The sequence below is a fragment of the Hibiscus syriacus genome, unplaced genomic scaffold, assembly GCF_006381635.1.
Source record: "Hibiscus syriacus cultivar Baekdansim isolate YM2019G1 unplaced genomic scaffold, ASM638163v2 tig00110467_pilon, whole genome shotgun sequence".
Taxonomy (NCBI): domain Eukaryota; kingdom Viridiplantae; phylum Streptophyta; class Magnoliopsida; order Malvales; family Malvaceae; genus Hibiscus; species Hibiscus syriacus.
The window spans coordinates 627,784-650,306 of record NW_024062749.1 but is presented as its reverse complement, the minus strand read 5'-3'; the positions used below and the strand labels follow the sequence as shown (position 1 = coordinate 650,306).

Here is a 22,523-nt window from a genome sequence, read left to right as displayed (position 1 = left end):
TCTTATTAATATTTTATAAATATTTAAGTATTTAATAATAAAATTATTAAGAAAAATATGTTATAAATATATATAAAATATGTACTACAAAATCATAACATATACAGGAGCTTTAAAAAATTCAAATTTAGTTTAATGCAAGAATAAATGCCTAAATTATAATTTAGGGTTTTAAGATTTTTTCCATTGAAAATAGGTGTTTAATGTTGTGTCTAACGTTTTCTCTGTTATATTTTTAGGTGCATGCCTAGTACGACCGTTAAAAAAATTCTTTAAGTGACACTTGTCATGTTTATATTTCGACGTAATACAAAAAATAAGTGTCCAAACTATACCCTAAGTTAACTTTAGGTGTCTAAAGAATTTTTCGTTAAAAATAGATGTCTAACATTTCCAATGTTACACTTTTTAATGACACCTAAAATAACACACGTGTCACTTAACAAATTTTTTTAATGACAAATACTACATAGGCACCTGTAACAGAGAAAACATTATGTACCTGTTTTTAACGAAAACTTCTTCATGCACTTGAAAGTGTAACAGAGAAAATATTATGCACCTATTTTTTAACGAAAACTTCTTTAGGCACCTAAAATTAACTTAGCGCATAATTTAGGCATTTTTTTTACATTAAACCTGTAAAATTTTGTATTAAACTTTTGATATTATTTATTTTTATCTGAATCATTAAATTATATTTAACAACGTGATGATAGGATGTTTTCTTCTGTCTTGTGTAAAAAATCGTCACTATTCTAATTGTTGTTGTTAATCAATCATCACTATTCGTAACAAAATTAATACAAAATGTGAGCATTCTTTCCTCCTACCCGATTGGTTTTCACAAAATTATTTGAGCATTAACTATTTTCTTAATACTGTATCGTGTAAGGTCTCAACACATTATTTTAGAGTTGGAACTTGCAAGGGAAGTAGCAGAATACAGGGGCCAAGAATCAGAATTTCTTAATTAAGTCATAAATGTGCATGCTAATCTCTTCTGGGTTTTCTTGGTTGATGAAGTGGGCTGCTCCTTCCATGACGACTACTTCCTGTAGAAAAGGCACGTCTTTCTTGAATCCACCGTCGTGTATGTATTCCTTTACACCAGGGATGTGGTAGGTAATGCCCTGGTCGCCTACGATGAATTTAACCGGTACCTTGATCGGTAATCCAGTCCAAGGTGCCGTAAGTTCCCAGTTCCTGCAGCGAACAAAATTGAATTAGCTTGGCTATACAAATGACATTCCTTCAATAACTTAGCATGCTAGATTCAACGACCTACCGGTCCATAGATCAATAATAGTTCAGACCTCCGGTGAATCCAGTCCGGTTGAATTTGTTGGCAAAGTAATTGATGTCGTGTTAGGAACACCAGGAGGGCAGGGGAGGGGGATCAGGCCACCCTCTCAATCCAGTTTCTTTAGATATACGAAATGGGCGTGGATCACGAGAGGTAAAAAACAACTTAAAAAGCTTTTCAGTGCCCAATTGAGCTAAGTCGTCTTCAATCTCCCCAAGTTCCTAGAGCGTAAAGTAGTATTATAAACAGTCAAAGTAAAATCAAAGAATCAAAACAACTAATGTAAGTGTTGCCTGAATCAATTACCTGGAATCTGCAGACATAGTATCGTCGCCAAACAAAGCCCTGAGCTCTTCCACGGGCTTCACCATAGGGTTCCTTGGCTGATACGCAACTCTAAGGTTCACCAAAGCCTTGACTCTATCAGGCCTGAACTGGCAAAACGATTAAGCAATCAGTGCGCCCCAATCATGTCCCACCAAATACACACGCTCGACACCAAGCACGTCGAGGAGGTCCACGAGATCCCTCACGACATGGAAATTGGTGTATGAAGCCTCCGAAGCGGGGGTGTCAGTGTCACCGTATCCACGAAAATCGGGATCCACACAACGGTACCCAAGAGATGACAGTGAAAGGAGCTGGTGGCGCCATGAGTACCAAAGCTCGGAAAACCGTGCAGGAAGAGGATACCTGGGCCTGAACCAATCGATGCCACGTGCATGTTTATGCCGTTGGTGGTCACCGTGGTTTGCTCTATCTTCTCCATTTTCGCAGAATCGTCAGTGTTGGGGAATACTAGTACAATACTGCCTTCTAAAGTGGAGCCTTATAATATTTTTTGAAGTAATTTCCAAGAAAACAGTTACTTCTGTCATAAAAACAATTGAAATTGCAAATTTCAGACGGCTAGATTCCTTTTATGACCGGACAATGCTCGTAATTCACGGATCATTCTTAGGAAATAAAGTTGGGGAGAAAGCATATATGGACAATGCTCGTAATTCACGGATCATTCTTAGGAAATAAAGTTGGGGAGAAAGCATATATGGTATTGCTTATAGAATATGCAATGACATCAATCGCCCTTCTTTGAGTGATCATATCAACTCCCTTGCACGCATTGATTTAGCTAAAATTTTATATAGTATTGCTTGTAGAACGTGGATATATAGGATAAGATATTGAATACATTGTAATAAAAGTTGTTAAACTAACCTTTTTATTATATTTTGAATTTTTTAACTATTTAAATATATTTTTTAACATATATTTTTTGAGTGATTAAAGATAAGATTCGTACATTTATTGTAGTTTTCATCTGGTTCGAATCGTAATTGTGCTCGTGTTAATGCTAACACTTACACGTGTTTTCGACATGTAACATACATTTACTTATTTTTATATAAAATTCGTATAATTTTCTCTTCGATTTTTATATTTTTCAATTTAGTCCTCTTATATAACGTTTCAACCTTACAATGGCGTGTAGGGTAATTGTACGTTCTGTTAGACACGTGTTTTGAAAGATGCAGTTGATGTAAATGATCATTCCACAAGTGAATTTCACACTAAAAATATGGCTGAATTTTTAAGATAATGCACTCGGAAAAAATAATTCTTCGAATAATGTTGTGTAGAAATTATTTTGTGGAATAGGATGAATGCTACAGAGTGTCCCGAAGTCGCGTTGCCATCCTGGCCGAGGCCCCTTGAAGACGCATTGGTGTCGACACGTTTTTGCCAACCCTCGAAGAAGCATGGAAAGCCATGCGTAGCCGAGGAAGTCGTATGGTCGGCAAAGTCGCATGCGTCTCCTTCTCACGTGGCCGACAAAGTCGCATGGCATGTCACTCACGTAGGTGCAGTCAGGTAGGTAGTTGGTATTCGAATGATAAAAGCTTAACCCATACCCTGTAATAACAAGTTGAACATAAAAAAAATCTTTCAACCATATATATGTAAGAATGAAATCGGGGCAATTGCAATTCAGAAAATTGATAGAGGGAGCAAAAGCAATTGCAAAGAAGATTAACAGAGGGAGCATTTCAGAAAAGAGAAAATCGCCTCAGTGACCAAAAATGCCTTATAATATACGATTTTAACCAACTTTTTTTTGGATTTGCCAAAATGACCAACAAAATCGCAATGCGAAATAAAAATCGTAACGCGATCTCCAGAATCGCAAATCAGTTCCCAGAATCGCAACGGGATTATGAAGAATCGCAATGCGATAGTACAAATTCGCATTGCGATTTTCAAGAATCGCAACGCGAATATGAAAATCGCAACGCGAACATATAAATCGCAACGCGATTCTGACTATCGCAACGAGTATCTGTAAAATCGCAACGCGTATCTGTAAATCGCAATGACAATACGTAAAATTGCAACGTGTATCCGTAAATCGCAACGAGAATACGTAAATCGCAACGCGTATCTGTAAATCGCAATGAGAATACGTAAATCGCAATGCGTATCCGTAAATCGCAACGACAATACGTAAAATCGCAACGCGTATCCGTAAATCGCAACGCGATTTTTAAAGCGCCATTAGAATCGCTACGCATATTTTATTTTCAAATTCCAAACACGAATATTAATTATCGGAACACTGAACCATCCACAGTATATCCCGTAATCGCAACTCATAACCTAAAACCTAAAATCACAACTCAGTCCCATCCCCATCTCTCACTCTCTACGGCGAAATATGTGCCCATCTCCGAAGATTTCCGTCCCCATCTCTGGCGAAATCCCTCACAACCATTCACGGTCAGAAATCCATCACAATCATTCAGAAATGGAAAATCAACCTCCGAGGGTTAGTTTTTTTAATTATTTTTATTTTGAAATTTTTACATTATTTTAGGTTTTTCATATTGAAATTGATGTTAAGTTTACTGGTAATTTCAATAATAGATTAAGCATTTCACTTAGATTTCTTATTAAATTCATTCGATTGCTGCCAATACTGCTAAACTGTTTAGTCTTTAACCCTGTGAAGTTAGTATTTGTCTTTGTTTTGTCTTTTGGTTGAAGTAATGTAATCCATTAAAGTTTCAATTTGCAGAAGAAGAATAGTTTCTAAATTTAAAATCGCAACATGAAAATGAAAATAGCAACACGAAAATGAATATCGCAATGAGAGAAATGAAAATCGCAACGAGAGAATTGCAACGCGAAATGAAAATCGCAACACGAAACCAAAATCGCATTGCGATTTTCATTTCGCGTTGCGATTCTCTCGTTGCGATTTTAATTTCGCGTTACGATTCTCTCATTGCGATAGTCATTTCCGCGTTGCGATAGTCATTTCCGCGTTGCAATAGTCATTCTCTCGTTGCGATTTTCATTTCAACCAAAAGACAAAACAGTGTTGCAAATTTTAGTTTCAAGAATAAACTACTACTCTTTATGTTTATTGTTTTTGGTATATCTTCACAGTATAGTTTTTGGTATATCTAACTTGGTATGTTTATTGTTTTTGTAGAATTTTTTTTCATCTTCATTGACATTAAGGAATAAAGTTAGCCTAGCCACTACAATTGCTTCAAAGCTTTCACCTGCACAAAGAAAATAGTTTGAGGAAACCTGCTTCGGGCCATGGCTGAGAATACAGCATCAGGGTGGAGACCCATTTGTGGCTTCAGACCATGAATAGCGATCTACCCGACAGTATACAACGTGGTGAGGAAGAGATATGGTTTCATTTTCCACCGGCGTATACTTGTTTTGGGCGGAAGGAGTTCTGTTTAATCACTGGTCTACGATTCGGACACGATGATGTAGGCCGGTACACTCGTCATATCACTCGCCCATCATGGTTATCCTGGGTTTTTCCTGATGAGTCAATAGAGAAGCTGAACTTACACGTCGACGACCTGAAGAAATTTTTTAATAAGAAAGATGGTTTTACTCGGATGAATGACGTCGATGTTGTCCAAGTATGCCTTCTAGTACTTTTGTATGCCAGCTTTTTAGGCAGAGAGGCCAGACAACCTATTCCTCAGGAGCTAATATTATTGGTAGATGACCTAAATGCATGGAATCTGTTTCCGTGGGGTTCGTATATATGGAAAGCTACCTGGACTAAGTTGTCGTCTGCCTTTGATGACCGTAAAAGTTTGCGTGGCGATGGGTCGAAATACACTTTGTCAGACTTTGTTTGGGCCTTTAAGGTAAGAATTTCTATATAATGTTTTCAAAATTATAATTAATTATTTAACAATTACTAATGTTTGTTATTATATTGTTTGTAGATTTGGATATTCGAGGCTTTTCCCAGCATGCAGACATATGCATTAAAAACTTCAAATGATATTCCTAGGGCTATTTCCTGGAAGAGGAAACGTCTGTTGGATTGGAAAGACTTAATAACATATGCGACAATAACTAATGTAAGTTAACACAAATACTATCATATATAAACAAGTTATTAATAGTAGACGTTTAACTTTGTTTGAGTTTTTATATTTTTAGGAGGCCAACACTCCATTACATGGACTGACACCCACGGAGGCTGAGCTTGCCACTGATTGGTGGCAAGCTAGTCAGCGTTTTCTTGATGGCACGAATGATGAGCAACCTCCACTTCCTCCACTTCGAGAGCCATCACCTCACCCAGAGCCATCACCTGATCGACCCGACTATACACCTCTACAACGAGAGCCATCACCTATCACGTCACATCATCGAGACTCTTCTCCACCATCACCTCATGATAGGCGACCGGCAAAGATGCCACGACTTCTATCTCCCTGTTCTCCACCTCCACGGGATGAGTCAAGGGAGTTACGTGATGAGGTCAATGCCTTGTGTGAGGAGATCGGTACTCTACGCGATAACGATGATGCATGGCGTGTGGAGGTGTCTACTTTACATGGTGAGGTTGCCGCTCTACGTGAGATGGTAGTATCGTTGCAGAATGAGGTTCATACTCTACGCAACGAGGTAAGTTTAAGATTTTCCATATTTAACTTGATGATAAATTTACTCGTAATTTCACTTAGATTAACCATTTTACTTAGATTGCTTAGTAAATTTATTCGATTGCTGCCAATACTGCTAAAATGTTTATTTTTTAACACTGTGAAGTTAGTATTTGTCTTTTGTTTTATCTTTTGGTTGAATTAAATTTATTCGGTTGCTGCCAATTCTGCTAAACTGTATATTCTTTAACACTGTGAAGTTAGTATTTGTCTTTGTTTTGTCTTTTGGTTGAAAGTAAATTTGTTCGGTTGCTGCCAATTCTGCTAAACTGTGTATTCTTTAACACTGTGAAGTTAGTATTTGTCTTTGTTTTGTCTTTTGGTTGAAAGTAAATTTGTTTGGTTGCTGCCAATTCTACTAAACTGTGTTGTCATTGAACCTGCACTAAACCTATATGTTATCCTTTTAAATGTTTATATAAGTGCTTACTTCTGGAATGTTATCTGATGCATTTTGTGAACAATGATATAATAATGACTTGGGTGAATACCGTGCAAGTTTGAAATATATTTGTCTTTGTTCTCACTGTTTAATATCATGTCTATTTATTTACTTATTTATGTATTAATTTATTTTTAGCGGCCCGCTAAGGTAAATGCTCTACGTCAGGTTTTTCTTGCAAGACGGAGTTCAAGCATCAGACGGCGTGCACGTGCCATTACGTCTCCGTTCACCCCAATAGTGCGAAGAATCCGTAAGAAAAAGCCTGACTCACCTGTCATCGTTCAAGAGGCCCCTATCATCCCTCAAGAGTCCCCTCCCACCGTTCAAGAGGCCACTGTCATCGTTGAAGAGGTCCCTCCCAACATTCTAGAGCCCGATTCACACGGCGTAATATATCGAATTATTGAGAAGCCCCCTCACGTGCCGGACATGATGGATGACTGTTGGCTTTCGTATAAGTTACCGGCCAGTACCATTCCGACAGATGAAGTGGAGAGGAAACAACTACCGGAAACAATTCTGGATAATACCCTTTGGGCTAAGACCGCAGTTGATTTTTATCTACATGAGCGAAGCCAAGGGTGTTACGCTGACATATACAAACTCAACGATGATATGCATTTGTTGATTGAACGGTCTTGGTGGGGTGTATTATTAGGGGTTGAAGACAACGGCTATTTCGATGGGGGGTAAGTCTTATATTTCTTATATTTCAGTTTGATTAATTTTTTTAAATTTATGTAATTCACTAATATATGTCTTTTTTTTGTAAAACAACATATTGATGCATGGGTGACACGTCTTCTAATTGTAAGGAAATTGAAGAAAAATATTAAAAAAACGTGATATACGATTATGCCGACGTCTTTTCACGTAGTTCACTTGAAGAATAAACGACAGGAATCATATGTGTTGGCTAATGGACAAGCTAAACTTTATCCTGCATGGTGGGAGGTCGATAAGGTTAGTATATTTGTTTAAATATTTTAAAGGTGTTCATAAATAAGTGCGCAATTTGAATTATTACATTTTGATGCATGTGTTTATCTCTATTTTGGACCGTACTCATTGATTATTGGACTAAGTCTGGAAACAAGAAGCCAAAGAAGTTCAATGTTACAGTTATCAGAGGGGATTGTGGTCCTCTCGTATACATGTGCTTGGAGCGTTTGACAACAGGAAATACACATTTTCTACCTCCCACCGATAGAGATAGAGGTGCAGTAGGCTTGTGGTATCGACATTTTATGGCTAGAACGATATATGCGAGACGCTGCCTACCTGCATCCGCATTATGAAAGTGTCCATAAACAATTTGTAAGTCAAATGCAAGTGTTGTTAAACATATTTACTCTTTTTGGTTTGAAAATGTTTGGTTAACTAGCGAGAATTCAATAATTTGCTATTTGTAGGTTTTAGATGTGTAGAAAGTGTTGTTGATTCAATGTTTGGTTTCTGCAGGTTAATCCTGAAGTGAGCTGCGTGAAATGGATGTATGGGTGCAAAAGTTGATTTCATTATTATTTTTTTATTGTTTAATTGATTTGTAAAAGATGATTTGTAAATGTTGATTTGTTTAATTGATGTGTACATAATATTTGTGCTTGTTTAATTGGTTGAAATGTAATAGTTGATTTGTTGATTTCAATCTGCATTATGTTGAATGCAAAACAGACTATCGCAACGCGGAAATGACTATCGCAACGAGAGAATCGCAATGCGAAATGAAAATCGCAATGCGAAATGACTATCGCAACGAGAGAATCGCAATGCAAAATGAAAAATTGCAATGCGAAATGAAAATCGCAACGAGAGAATCGCAATGCGAAATGAAAATCGCAACGAGTGAATCGCATTCTCGTTGCGATAGTCATTTTCGCGTTTCGATAGTCATTTCCGCGTTACGATAGTCAATTCCGCATTGAGATAGTCATTTCCGTGTTGCGATAGTCATATTCGCGTTGCGATTTCCGCGTTGCGATAGTCAAATAAATGTCTAATAAGTGATAACAACTGAACTTATCATAGAAATGTTCAAACTCAAGTTACTAATACATGCCTAACTGAAAATGTTAAAAGTTCACACATAATATACACATAATACAACGTTTGCATTTAAAAATCACCTAAGTTAACAGTCCCAAAAGGTGAAGCCGGTTGTGATTGGGATTTTGATGAGGATCCATATTTTGGTATAGGAAAAGATGATTGTGATGGCACTGGTGATCCACATGTCAACCTTGTATGACCACTTTCCTTGCACCGACTACATGTCGATCTTTTCTTATCTTCACCCTTAGACGGTATACGATCGTGACTTTTTGGTCGGCCAGGTAGCCTTCTGTCCATGGCTGGTGGCAAAACTGTTTGTAAGTCATCTGGTATGTCCCACTCAGAAGAATGTGGAATAGGGTAGACAATCTCGCCATAAATATGTCGATATACTTCTGTAGTGTAGCAATCCATAGCGTATGCGCTTGAATCATCTTGGTTTAGATGAAGAAAAACTTTTATAACATGGCCACACGGATAACCAGATGTTTGCCATTTCATACAACTACACGTCTTTGTATTTAGATCGACAAGCCCATTTAAGTTATTATCCAGTACTTCAAACAAAGTGTTTGAACATGGTTCAACTCTCCATGACGTTGACTTCACAACACGTTTCGTTATCTTTTTTTCTGTCTATTGTGTAACACGATGTTCCAATGTTCCTGTAAATTTAAATAAATAATACTTAGTAAAATATATGATAAGTTACGAATTTAAAGAAATAATACCTGCATGGTTTCTTTTCTTGTAGTACCACTGTTGAATAGAGGCTCAAAAAAACTCCATTAACATAGTAATGGGTAATTTCCGGGAATGACGACTTAGAGCGTTGATTGATTCTGCACTATTAGACGTCATGAAACCATATCTTGCTCCAAGTTGATGTACTCTTGACCATCTTTCAAACCCGACATCTTCTAGTGTTTGAGCACACTGAGGCAAAACACATCTTAAACAGTTTATATGCTTATTAAAATCCACTTCCCGATAAGCTTTTACAGCCTTCCAGTATGTCCATTTGTGATTTTTTATACCAGCAGACCTTGATTTTAGATTTCTATACAAATGAACACCACAAAGTCCATGAAAAGCATCTGGGAAACACCTTCTAACAACGTTGTCAATTGAGTTTGCCCTATCGGATATGATTTTCAGATTGCTAATATGACCTATGCAATCTCTAAGAGGCCCCATAAACCATGTCCATGAATCAGAGGTTTCAGATTTGCCAACCCCGTAAGCTATTGGCAGTATCCCATTGTTAGCATCCATAGCTACTGCTAATAAGTTTACTCCAAGGTATCGACCTTTTAAATGTGCTCCGTCAACTATAATAACTGGGCACATGTAATTAATAAACGAACGAATCTACAAAATCATATACACAAGAAATATAATCATTTAAATGTGAAATGCATGTAACTAACAAAAATGAGTCAACAAATTATATTGATTTACTAACCGCAGCACCAATGGCGATAAACAGCAACTCAAAGAGTCCATCTCTATATGTTTTGATATGAGTTACCGACCCAGGATTTTCAGCTTTAAATTGTGACAATAAGCCGGCAGTTGGGCAAACGATGTTTCTGACGACCCCCTCAACAATTCCAAGGCATAACATTTGGCTCTCCAAGCTTGAGAATACGAGATACTAATCTTGAACCGAGCATTCATGTCAGTCATAATTTCATGTCCCCGATATACCCTACCATTCAAAAACATTAACTCAGCCAGAAAACCACCCAACACCTTTTTGTTTGCCTATCTATGATGAGGAAAAACTTGGGTTCTTGAACATGTATGTTTATCAATAAAAGTCCTAACTTGAAATATTTCGCAATCTTTTATCCTCTTTGCAATCATACGCCACATACAGTTTTTGTCAATCATACACCTTGTTTCGAAACGATCTTTGCTTGATTTGTTAACTTTTAGTTGATAGCCATCTTCCACACATTTCGTATACAAAGCTATCTTCAAGTCTTCCTTTGTATCAAAACAATCATCTTTCTTGATACGAATAATTTTTGTGTAACAATCAACTGCTATCTTTACCAACTCTTCTTCCGGTATCTGAAGTAATTCTGGCATATTCCAGTTATACTCCCGTGGCATTTTCTTTGGGGACTTTTCTTTGGGGATTTATTCTTCTTCTTTTTCTTCTTTAGTGTTATATGAATTACAGAATGGATGTTCAATATGTTCATTTACAGTCGTAACTTCCTCCTCATTATCATCAACAACATCTTCCTCGGCAACGGCTGTTTCATCATCAAAATTCGGGTATTGACCAATATCAAAATCATTACACGCAGGGTCTGTTTCTTCTTCTGCAAAATCATCAAAATCCGAGTATTGACCAAGAACAAAGTCCGGGTATTGACCAAGATCAAATTTCGAATACTGACTAGTACTCAAAATTTTTTCTGTTGGCTCATTATCGTCTAACTGGTCAATACGAAAACCAAAATTTGGTGTTGAAAGTTGATTGGGACTTGGATTAGGGAAAGGTTGTGGGTTTTGAGATTGTGTTTGGTATTGGAAATGTGGCGAAACAATATTTGCTTGGTGATGAAATTGTGGTGGAACCATTAAATTTTGAGCACCATAAACTGGGGTTGAAAAACTTAGTTGATTACTACCCGCTACTGACCCAACTTCACTACTTCTAGGTTCAACAACATACAATGTAACATCATCACTTGAAACACTAATGTAAGCAATGAATCGTTCAACATCTTCATTGTCGGTTAACAAATAAACTTTACCATTTCTCTGATAAGATAGCCTAAATCCACTTAGGGGCTCTAAATTCAATTTATTTGCAACACGTAACATTAGAGTTTCATAAGTTAACTTTTTAATGACAGTTTTAGTTGAAGATTCATGGGTAAAGGCATATATTGTAAAACACCATGAACATTCTCCCATGACCCTCCAAAACACAAATCTATCCAAACATGATCAACATTAGATGATTTCATTATTGTAAATTAATTTACTAAACAAACGAGCTACGAAACTAAAACCTGTCGCCGGATGGGGAAGGATGTCGTTGGATATAGGAACGGATGTCGCCAGAGAGAGTAATAAATGGAGATGGAATGAGTTGCGATTTAGGGATTTAGGTTATGAGTTGTTGCTGCTGCGTAGTTATATACCCAAAACATTTGTGTTGGGAAATTAAAACCTGTTGCGAATTCAGAAATCGAGTTGCGAATTTGAAATTCAGTATTGCGATAGTCAGAATCTCGTTGCGATTTACGTATTCGCGTTGCGAATTAGGAAAATCGCAACGCGAATTTGGGAAATCGCAATGCGATAGTCAGAATCGCGTTGCGAATCTGGAAACTGATTTGCGATATCGGAGATCGCGTTGAGAATTATCGATCGCGTTGCGATTTACGGATACGCGTTGCGATTTTACGTATTGTCGTTGCGATTTACGGATACGCATTGCGATTTACGTATTCTCGTTGCGATTTACAGATATGCATTGCGATTTACGTATTCTCGTTGCGATTTACGGATACGCGTTGTGATTTTATGTATTGTCGTTGCGATTTACGGATACGCGTTGCGATTTTACGGATACTCGTTGCGATAGTCAGAATCGCGTTGCGATTTTCATATTCGCGTTGCGATTCTGGAAAATCGCAATGCGAATTTGTACTATCGCATTGCGATTCTTCATAATCGCGTTGCGATTCTTGGAACTAATTTGCGATTCTGTAGATCGCGTTGCGATTTTTATTTCGCATTGCGATTTTGTTGGTCATTTTGGCAAATCCAAAAAAAATTGGTTAAAATCGTATATTATAAGGCATTTTTGGTCACTGAGGCGATTTTCTCTTCAGAAAATTTGGTGTGTTTTTTCTTTCGTTATTCTAATTTGAGTATGTATTATATGGTAAATTTGTTTAAATTTATATTATTTTGCCTGAAATTAGTCTGATATTTTATTATTATTATTTTGCAGAAAGAAGGTGAATTAAGTTTGAAGAAATTTTATTTGAGGTAATTTACTATGTTAATATTATTTTTATAAATATTTGTTAATTTTACGATTGTTGTTATGTTAATATTATTTTTATGTTGTATAATATCATTTTTACGATTCATGATCATAGTGTACCATGATTTTTTTATTCTAAATACAGATTTTGAATTTATAGAAAAATGAGTAATTACTTTTTCATAATTGCCCATTATAATAGACATATTATGAAAAATGAGGTCGAAGTTATTTTCTAGTCTAAAAGACTTATAAATATGATGTTCAAAAGGGACATCACATTTGTAGAAATGAATCAAATGATAGAAAGAAAAATTCGAGTTACAATTAAGAAATAAATAAATACAAATAAATAAATGAAGTTAAATAAAATAAATTATATTATATTATATTATATCATATCATATCATATCATATCATATCATATCATATCATATCATATCATATCATATCATATTATTTTTGCTATAAATGTCGATCTTCCGAAACTCTTTAATATTATTTTGCACTAGTCTCGTCCTTTCTATTTTATGCATCCATCTGTATATAAAAAACATTTGTTGCTTATTTTTAATCTCAATAAATAAATTCTAATTAAGAATTTAAATTAAAATAGATAAAATAAATATTACATTTTGGCAAGAGGAAACTCAATCATTGTTCGACCAATCGGTGTTAAAAATAGAAGTTTGTGCCAAGCCCAAGATTGTAGCATCACCAGACATCTACTGATTTATGTGGTATTAATATTCTTGATGACTACTGACGCCTTGCACATCTCACGGAACAAGAACATCAATATCGCAGATCCCCAACTATACTGACACGTATTCTCAAAATTTCTCAAAAACGGGAGATACTGCATGTGAACCAGATTACCGGATTTATCCGACATCAAAACTCCCCCAATCAACTGCAAGATATATGCTCGAGTTGCATATACAATTTCTTCTTGGGTATTATTTTCTTGGAGTTTAAATTGATTCTCCAACCACGACAGCCTCAAACGCTACCCTTTTAAATATGAGCTTACTGTCGTCTGCCCAAGAAACTCATTGCAAAGTGTTTCCACGTTATTGTAATCATTTCCCATCACCACCGGTATCCCATTTGTTTGAACCCCGAGTCGAAAGGCCACATCTTCTAGGGTTATCGTGCATTCTCCGCACGAAAAATGAAATGTATGTGTTTTTGGCCTCCAACATTCAATCAATGGACTTATCAAACCCGAGACCAACTTATACTTTCGAACAAATGTAACATAATAAAATCCAGCCTTTTCCAAGTGATCTTCATTCAAAGGGTGTGGCTTAGCGGGAATATTGATTCGATGACAGATGACTCGCTGCTCGTCTTCCTACAATTATAATATTCATGAAATTAATCAATTAATCATAAAATAAACTTCTACAATTTAATAATAATAATTTATTTTCAAATAATGATATTTTATTAAATAATAATAACATCATCGCTCCCAAATGACTAGAAATATGTTGAGCGTCAAGATGAAATAGTTAATTTTATTATGCCATTTCAACGAATTTGTAGAAATTTTTTAATAACATTAACAATTTAATATAACATTATTATAAACGAACTAATTTAATCTAAATAAGTAAGAGATTAAAACATCAACAAAAAAAAATAAAAAAAAATAATTTACTTGATTGTTTTCTTATCTTTTTTTTTTATCCTTCTTTTCTTTCTTCCTCTTCTTCCTTTCTTTCTTTCTTCTTTCCGATGCCCTCTCCCTCCCATACACTCTCCTGTATAATAACAACCCAACCAACCCCATTATTACCCATCCAACCCAACCAACCTGTTACCCTTATTATTGATGCTATTATTGCAACATTATTGTTGTATTTTGCAGTTGTTATTGTTGCCCCCATGCAGGCGACATACTGCCATGTAGGGGTAGTGTCACGAGTGCGGTTCGTGTGGGGAGAGGAGCGCATGCATGGCAAGGGAGAGATGCATGGCTCCCAATGTGTCTTTGGGGGTAGGGGAGAAAGCATGGCTCTCAATGCATCTTTGGGGGATTGGGAAAACACGCATGGCTTGCCATGCGAACTTCCATGCATGGAAACGGCCAGCTATGCAAAGTTAAGGGTGAAAGCCATTCAACGTCGAGGGTGAAAGTTTGTCCACCAAAAACGCATGGAAGACCATGCGTCTTCGGCTGGGATGCGGGGGACGGCCGTGTGACTTCGGCTGGGACGCGAGGAGGGCCATGCGACTTTGGTTGGAACGCAAGGAAGGCAACGCGACTCCGGGGCACACTGTAGCATTCACGCTATTCGACGAAATAATCTCTCAATACCATTATCTGACGAAATATTTTTCCCAATGCATTATTCAAAAAATTCAGCTTTAAAAATATATTGTTTCAATAAATAATCAAATAGGGTACTATTTACATAAATATTTTTTAAAAATAGCATATATAGATCAATTAACCTAAATATAACCTATTCTTTATTTTAACAATAAATGAAAAATTGAAAGAGAAATTAAAAATTTTGAATAATAATATCATAAGAACTCAATTTTATAAAAATAAATTATAAAAACTAAATACTAGTGGAGCAATGTGGAGTTTTATGGCTGGGATTAAAGAGGCTATGGCCTTGAATTTCTGACCGAGTTCAGTTTAACAAGAAACAAAAAAATCACTCGAAAGGAGTCTAATAATAACCATTCTATATTAATTGAAAAGATATCGTCAAAAACGGATAAACACATTCGTTTTGGGGCTTATTGTTAATATTTTCACCATTTTTAGTAGTCATTGTGAGTGGCTAAGCGTAATTATCTTTTAAGTTGTTCGTAATTTTTTTTAAAAAATACTTTTTAATATATACTTTTAAAAGAACGAGCTTTACATGCAAACTATAAAGATCGTGATCCTATAACTTATTACAAGCCTAGAAGGTAAAAAATTCATAAACTAGAGGTGAAAACAATGAAGTCTATAATAAATAATGGCGCATTGGCATTATATTTCTTCATTTGCATCTCTTTCTTTCCTTTATTAAACGCTGAAAACAAACTAGTTACCGTATCTTGTCAAAAGGTTAAGGAAAAGGATCTTTGCCTCTCAAGGCTAGGTGCTGAACCGGCCAGCCAAGACGCTAAGGACGTAGCCGCTCTCGCGTTGATTGCGATCAATGTCGCCTCCAGCAACGGCTCGGAAACCGCATCCTTCATCCGGCAGACACTCTCGGAAAGCGCAGAACTTTTAGCGCCTACCACGGAGCAGAATTTCGAAGATTGCTCGGAGAATTTCGAAGACGCGATGCAGGACCTCGATGATGCATTGGCACTCGTTACATCGAGGGATTTCAAAGGTATGAGAAACGAGGTGGGAACTGCACTGGACGATGCCAATGAGTGCGCGTCCGCGTTGAATCAAGGTGAAGGAAAAGACCTGGAGCTGTTTAATAAGACTAATACCTTCCTCCAACTATGTTCTATTGTCGATGACCTCGCCAATATTTTGGCTCCGAGTCATGACGGTGACAGTTTGGCTCCAAATTCCGACAACGGTGACAGTTTGGCTCCGAATTACGACAACGACGATGTTTTGGCTCCGAATTAAGTTATATACCCGCCTAGCTTCATTTCCCTACTGCAACATAATTAATATTCTTGCATGTTTATGATTTCCATTCGGTTCGTACGTTAACTTTTTAAAATTTAATATTCAGTAGATTTAAAGTTTGAATGTTTAATACATATATGGAATTAGAATCAAATATTCAAAAAGAGACAAACTGCTTAATTTTTAAAAAAAGAATAAAAAGTATTCGATATTTAAACTTTAAAATTGAAAGATTCAATAATTTCCCAACACATGTTGGGAGAGTTTTGTCTTGTTTAGAGTCCAATTCGAATCGACTCTAAATATAATCAAATTGATAACTATCAAAATTTTGGAGTTTAAATGAATTCAATATATATGAATAATTTGGATCAATTACAAAGTAGTATTTATTCATAACTTTCTTAACTTATTAACAACATATATACTCTGTAAACGTAGCTGATCGAACTTAAATCCTCAAAGGAAAAACAACATTTGTTTTTACTATTGAGGCCACTTAATGAATTTAACTCTAAATATATTCAAATCGTGAGAAAAGAACTCAAACCTTCTTAAAATGATTTTCTAAATTATTTAATCAATTTAATCCTCAATTGAAATTTGAATCAAAATATAATTTAATTTAGATTAATTTATTAACATTAGTTTAAAATATAATATAAAACATCGATTTTTTTAATCATTGGATATACAAAAATTGGATTAAGGGATGATACAATTAGATTTGAGCCAAACTGGGATTCAAATTCGGACCATGGGTTTGGGAAACATTAGGGTTTGCTTCAGTAGTTTGGACAGGTTTGAGCTTTAAGATGTATGGGTAGATTTAGCTTTGAGCTGTTTGGGGTTAGGTGAATTTAGGCTGTTAAATCTAAAATACTTTACTTCTTTGAGAATTAATAAGTTTCAGCACATCAATGACGAAATTCTTATGTTTAATCATATATCTAACTGCACTATCATTTTTATAGACTAAACATACAATTTAAATTATTAACTACTAAAGAGTTAACTATAAATAAGGTTCCTAAATTATGATCTTATTTTAAACTAGTCTATAATTTTTAAAATATTCTATATCATTTCTTAAATTATGACTCATTTTGAATTGGTTCTTAAATTTTGAAATGTTCTATATCATTCATCACGCTATCAATATCGTTTTAGTTTTTATCATTATGTTATCGTGTCTATTGGTTTTTGAAAGTCGTGTGAATTGAACTCGTTATATATATTTTTTAAAAAATAATCTATTTTTTAGGGTTATGAGAATTGTTTAGGTCACAAGTTCAACTCTCATGACATTAACAATAAATTATTATTTTTAAATAGTGAAGTTTAAAATATGTTATTGAAAGTGTCATAATAAAATGATATCAATAGTTTGAGGATGGATATAATACATTTTAAAGTTTATATATCAATTTAGACTGAGTTATGATTTAAAGACCAAGTTATTTTAAAAATAAAAAACTAAAGATTAATTTAAAATAAATATGTTATTTAGGGACAAAATGTACAACTATCTCATCATTAAAAGAAGCTAAAACTAAAGTTATACCACTTTCTCAAGGGGTCATACCATTTTGGAATATTACTGATTTTATTTCTTTTTTAAGGTAATAACCACAGTGCGGCTCATTAAACATGAATACCGTCTTTCATTACAACATTGTGAAGGAAAGGATATATATTCATATAACCAAATTTAATCATTAATGTAAAATTCTAAATAAAATTTAATAAATTTAAGAAGTTATATTATAATTTTAGAAGATATAAAATTATAAAATTTTAATACATATTAAATTTAATCATCAATAAAAATACTTAAAATGAATATTTTTAAAAAAAAATTAATGATACGATTGCATTTTATCACCTATACTGGAACCAATATATTACAACATCTAATATGCTTTATGTCACAAAACAGTATAATTATTTCGTGGACGATGATAAATGATTAATTTATTTAAATCTTTATTGGTATTAAATTTTGAACTTGAATATCGAAAAATAAGATAAATGAAAACCAAACTGCATGTAATTCAAGCTTTAGTCCGCAATCTACTCGTGCATCGTTGGGGAAAGATTTTATAAAACTGTTTACTAAATCTAATTCCCTTTTTACCGTGAAATTGTTTATATTATAATCATATTCATAAGATTTACTAAATTGAAATGGTCGGCATTGACCAATCACACAAATATAGTATTAAACTCAATTAATTAAAGAGATTATGACTCATTAGGGAAAACATCAAAATTACATTAACAATCCCGCGCGATAGATCATAACTATACACACTAGCATGAACCATACAAGTGAAAGATCTAAGATCTTGTTCTTGCATCAATTTCAGCACTTGTCTTGCTCTTGGTTTTGGTGTTCGTTCCATTGGTCGCCATTCTGAGAAAGAGCCCCGGAAACACTCAAATTCACCGTTTACATGTCCACGATCATCTTCGAAACGCTTACTCAGCGTGTGAAGGTACTTTGTACTCTGACCTTTGCGTCGCCATCATCTCCGTTATCCCGGATTTCACCTCCAAACCGCTCAAGGAGCTCATCTCGACGATCTTGCATCAAACCATGTACGAGGTGACGCTCAGCTCTGCTAAATGTGCCAACATCGAAAAGAGACTCAAGCGACACTTTGGAACGGGCCGCGATCGACGATTGCATCGAGCTTTTCAACCTCACCTTGGCGGAGCTGACGGTGGCCCAAGCATGTCTTACCCCGGGGAGATCATGAGTCTTGGGGAACCAACAGAAGTTATGGACGTTTTTGAGCGCGGCAATGACGAACCTTACACGTCTCGACGGGTTAGATGGGTGTTAGGAAGCTTCAGGTGGAAGTTGATAGTTTAGCAGCGTTGAAAGAGATTCGTGCTGCAAGCGATGGGTTTATTCGTTTGACGATTATTGCTTATGTCATTGAATTGCTGCAGCGTAATTGGTCTGTGATGCTTCATCACGTGTCTCGACAAGGTAATCAGGTTGCGGATTGTATGGCAAAATTATTTCGTTCCCATGTTTCGGATTGCTTACAGTTTGGTTCTCCTCCAGACGAGGTGTTGCCGTTTCTGCATGCTGATGCAAATACTTGGGTTTAATTAGCTTTGTTTCTTCTGTAAAAAAAAAATATATCTATGTATAAATTTATGGTGTAGTAACAAAATATTTAACTCAAGTCTTAGTTAACATTAGTTTCCAGATTCCATTCACCTAATTAAATTATTTAATATCTTAACACGTGATATTATATAATTTATTGTTATTTTATAAATTAATATTGTGTTAAATGGAATATTAGGACACCTCGAAGGCTGTTGGCCCATGAAAAAAAAAATCGTTTGGGCTATTGGTCGATAAGCATGGAACTGAAAGGACACGCGTACGAAAATCAACCGCCAAATGTTGAAAAACTCGATCCAATATCAAGAGCAAGCAAGCAGCACCCTCCAAACCCTAGGGTTAAGGCGGTCATATAAGTAAGCCGCTATCACCGAAGTTAGCTTCATCACTGAAGAAAGGAAGGGAGAGAGAGAAGAGAGGGATGGTTTCGCTTAAGCTCCAGAAACGGCTCTCAGCGAGCGTATTGAAGTGTGGAAAAGGAAAGGTTTGGCTCGATCCAAATGAAGTCAACGAGATCTCCATGGCCAACTCTCGTACGTTTTTTCTTCTCTTTTTCCTTTTCGTGATCATCATTTTTAAGTTGAGATATGATTTGAACTTTATTTTGCATCGTTTGTAGCCAAATATATTGGTGGAAATGAAGCTAAATGTTTCATTTTTTTAGGAATTGAATTTGTGATAGCTGATGTCATACACTTTTAAGCTTTTTTTTTGTTCCTTTTACTGATTCATGACAGTAGAGTGTTATATACTTTGATTAGATGAGCTTTAGCATATTTGCAATTCAACTTTTGAATATTCTATTGTTTGTTTATTTACTTGTTGAGAAAGATGAGAATATTTTCGGTTAAAACAAACTGTCAATGCTACGTCAGTTTATTTTAGGTTTCCTGCTTGAGAAAGTCAAGTTTCACATTAGTGATATAGTGCAACTGTAGCTGTATAATTTTAATCAGTTTGCTAAATACACAAGTTTAGTTCCTTCTTTGCTTCACTGATATAGAAAGAACATTTTCCTGACAGAAAAATCTGAACAATTAATGGCAGTTCTCGTTGATCTATTGTCTTAGTCATAAGAGAATTGTTTATTCTATAGACTTGTTAGTTTGTTAGTAGCTTAGCTCAAGAATTTGTTCTTTTAACCTTTGATTATGATCATGTTCATATTTGAATTCGGAATTGCAGGCCAGAATATAAGGAAGCTGGTTAAAGATGGTTTTATCATTCGAAAGCCAACCAAGATTCACTCTAGATCACGGGCACGTCGCATGAAGGAAGCCAAGAGAAAAGGGCGTCACTCTGGATATGGTACGCTTTTGTTTGTACTTTATTATTGTATAATTTACCGGACTTAATGATATTTGAAGATGGAGAGTTGGTAGGATGAATAGCTTTCTTACATGCTTATAGATTCTATAGCAGATTACATTCTTGATTCTTGATTGAACATCATGTTTTCAAAGTTCTGATGTCCGAAATCATTTTATTAAAGATGAGTTGAAGTATTGTGGAGATCCTTCATCCTGCAAAGAACCATTTCTTAGCCATCACTGTGTTGCATATCTGGAAATATGTGCATATGTTGATTAGCTGGGTTTGTACTTCCATTCTGATTTTAGGTAAGCGCAGGGGTACAAGAGAGGCAAGATTGCCCACAAAGATCCTGTGGATGAGGAGGATGCGTGTTCTGAGACGCTTGCTTCGCAAATACAGGGAATCAAAGAAGATTGACAAGCACATGTACCATGACATGTACATGAAAGTCAAGGGTAACGTGTTTAAGAACAAGAGAGTTCTCATGGAGAGCATCCACAAATCTAAGGCTGAAAAGGCCAGAGAGAAGACGTTGGCTGACCAGTTTGAAGCTAAGAGGGCTAAGAACAAGGCAAGCAGGGAAAGAAAATTTGCTAGGAGAGAGGAGCGGTTGGCCCAGGTAAGAATATTTGTATCGTGTGGTTCTTCATGCAATGGGATGCTGCTTTACTAGGCATAATTTTACAGATTTTTTCCTTCGGAAGTTACTATTTGGGTTTTATGTGTTACTTTCCACCTTAATTGTCAGGGACCTGGAGGGGACAAGCCAGTTGCAGCAGCACCAGTGGCAGCTTCTCAACCAGCCGTGTAATTACATCATTGAGTTTGAATTTCTTTTGCTAAAGGATCAGTGATTACAAGCAACATAAATTAAATTTTCCTCTTTTTTTATTTTGATCTCTCAGGGTTTCCAAGAAGTCGAAGAAGTAAGAATGTTCTCTACTGAAAATGACTGATCGACTGGGACTTTAGATATTAATGTCCAAGTAATTTTGTTGAGCCAGTATTGTGTTTCTGGGTTGATATGAACTTTGTCCTTTAGGTGGATTAAGCTTTAATGATTTTTTTCTGAGTCTTACTGTTGCCATTTGTTTTAATTATTTGATATAATGTTATGTTTTTGAATTAACATACGTGGTTTCGTTGGTTTTTATACTCACTCGATAAATTTGTAAAATGGTCACTGCAGTTTTAGACCGAAACTTTGAACCATTACTGCCTTTCCGGGTTCATTGGTTTTTTGGATTCAAACTTGCCTACACAAGCCGCTTCTAAATCCCGTCTACCGGCTGATTTCATTCTGGGTTCGTCTGCTCTCCTTTCTCGATGCAACTGTAGCCCACTATCAATCTAAAGACTTCTTTGGTAACGTGCATAGTATGAAGCACCACTATCGCTATCTCTTAAGATAGGTTTTTGTCCAGTCAGATCTGCACTTCCATGACTAGCTCTAACGTGTGGTGAAACTTTCTTGGATAGATGAATCATTCCGATTATTACAGATCCCGAGATTGAAAAGGAACGTTGCTGTGCTACCTTTGTTAAGGCCTTCACTCTCCATCCATATGTCGCTTCCCATCAGATTTACAAACCTGGTTCAACATTTTAAGAACCTATAATAAGCCTGTTGCAGTAAAGACCA

General features: G+C 35.7%; 2 protein-coding genes, 1 long non-coding RNA gene and 1 pseudogene across 3 annotated transcripts; 3 read left to right on the top strand and 1 right to left on the bottom strand.

The window, feature by feature from the left end:
- The first annotated feature begins 294 nt into the window (after positions 1 to 294).
- LOC120127461 lies at positions 295 to 22,438 on the top strand. Its single transcript, XR_005516542.1, has 3 exons — positions 295 to 304; positions 1,480 to 1,486; positions 22,220 to 22,438. It is a non-coding gene; the product is annotated as an uncharacterized LOC120127461 (long non-coding RNA).
- LOC120127456 lies at positions 828 to 2,223 on the bottom strand (annotated as a pseudogene).
- Positions 15,722 to 16,521, top strand: LOC120127458. Its single transcript, XM_039145374.1, has one exon. It carries the CDS (start codon positions 15,784 to 15,786, stop codon positions 16,417 to 16,419), a length of 636 nt encoding a protein of 211 aa, XP_039001305.1. The 5' UTR covers positions 15,722 to 15,783; the 3' UTR covers positions 16,420 to 16,521.
- On the top strand, positions 19,952 to 21,975 carry LOC120127459 (60S ribosomal protein L19-1-like). Its single transcript, XM_039145375.1, has 5 exons — positions 19,952 to 20,100; positions 20,753 to 20,875; positions 21,187 to 21,500; positions 21,630 to 21,688; positions 21,787 to 21,975. Exons 1-5 carry the CDS (start codon positions 19,989 to 19,991, stop codon positions 21,809 to 21,811), a joined length of 633 nt encoding a protein of 210 aa, XP_039001306.1. The 5' UTR covers positions 19,952 to 19,988; the 3' UTR covers positions 21,812 to 21,975.
- Positions 22,439 to 22,523: the final 85 nt, after the last annotated feature.

Coding starts and splice junctions, on each gene's coding strand:
- LOC120127459 (XM_039145375.1), top strand. CDS start 19,989: ATGGTTTCGCTTAAGCTCCAGAAACGGCTCTCAGCGAGCGTATTGAAG. Junction 20,876..21,186: donor AGGGCGTCACTCTGGATATG/GTACGCTTTTGT, acceptor TTCTGATTTTAG/GTAAGCGCAGGGGTACAAGA. Junction 21,501..21,629: donor GAGAGGAGCGGTTGGCCCAG/GTAAGAATATTT, acceptor CTTAATTGTCAG/GGACCTGGAGGGGACAAGCC.
- LOC120127458 (XM_039145374.1), top strand. CDS start 15,784: ATGAAGTCTATAATAAATAATGGCGCATTGGCATTATATTTCTTCATT.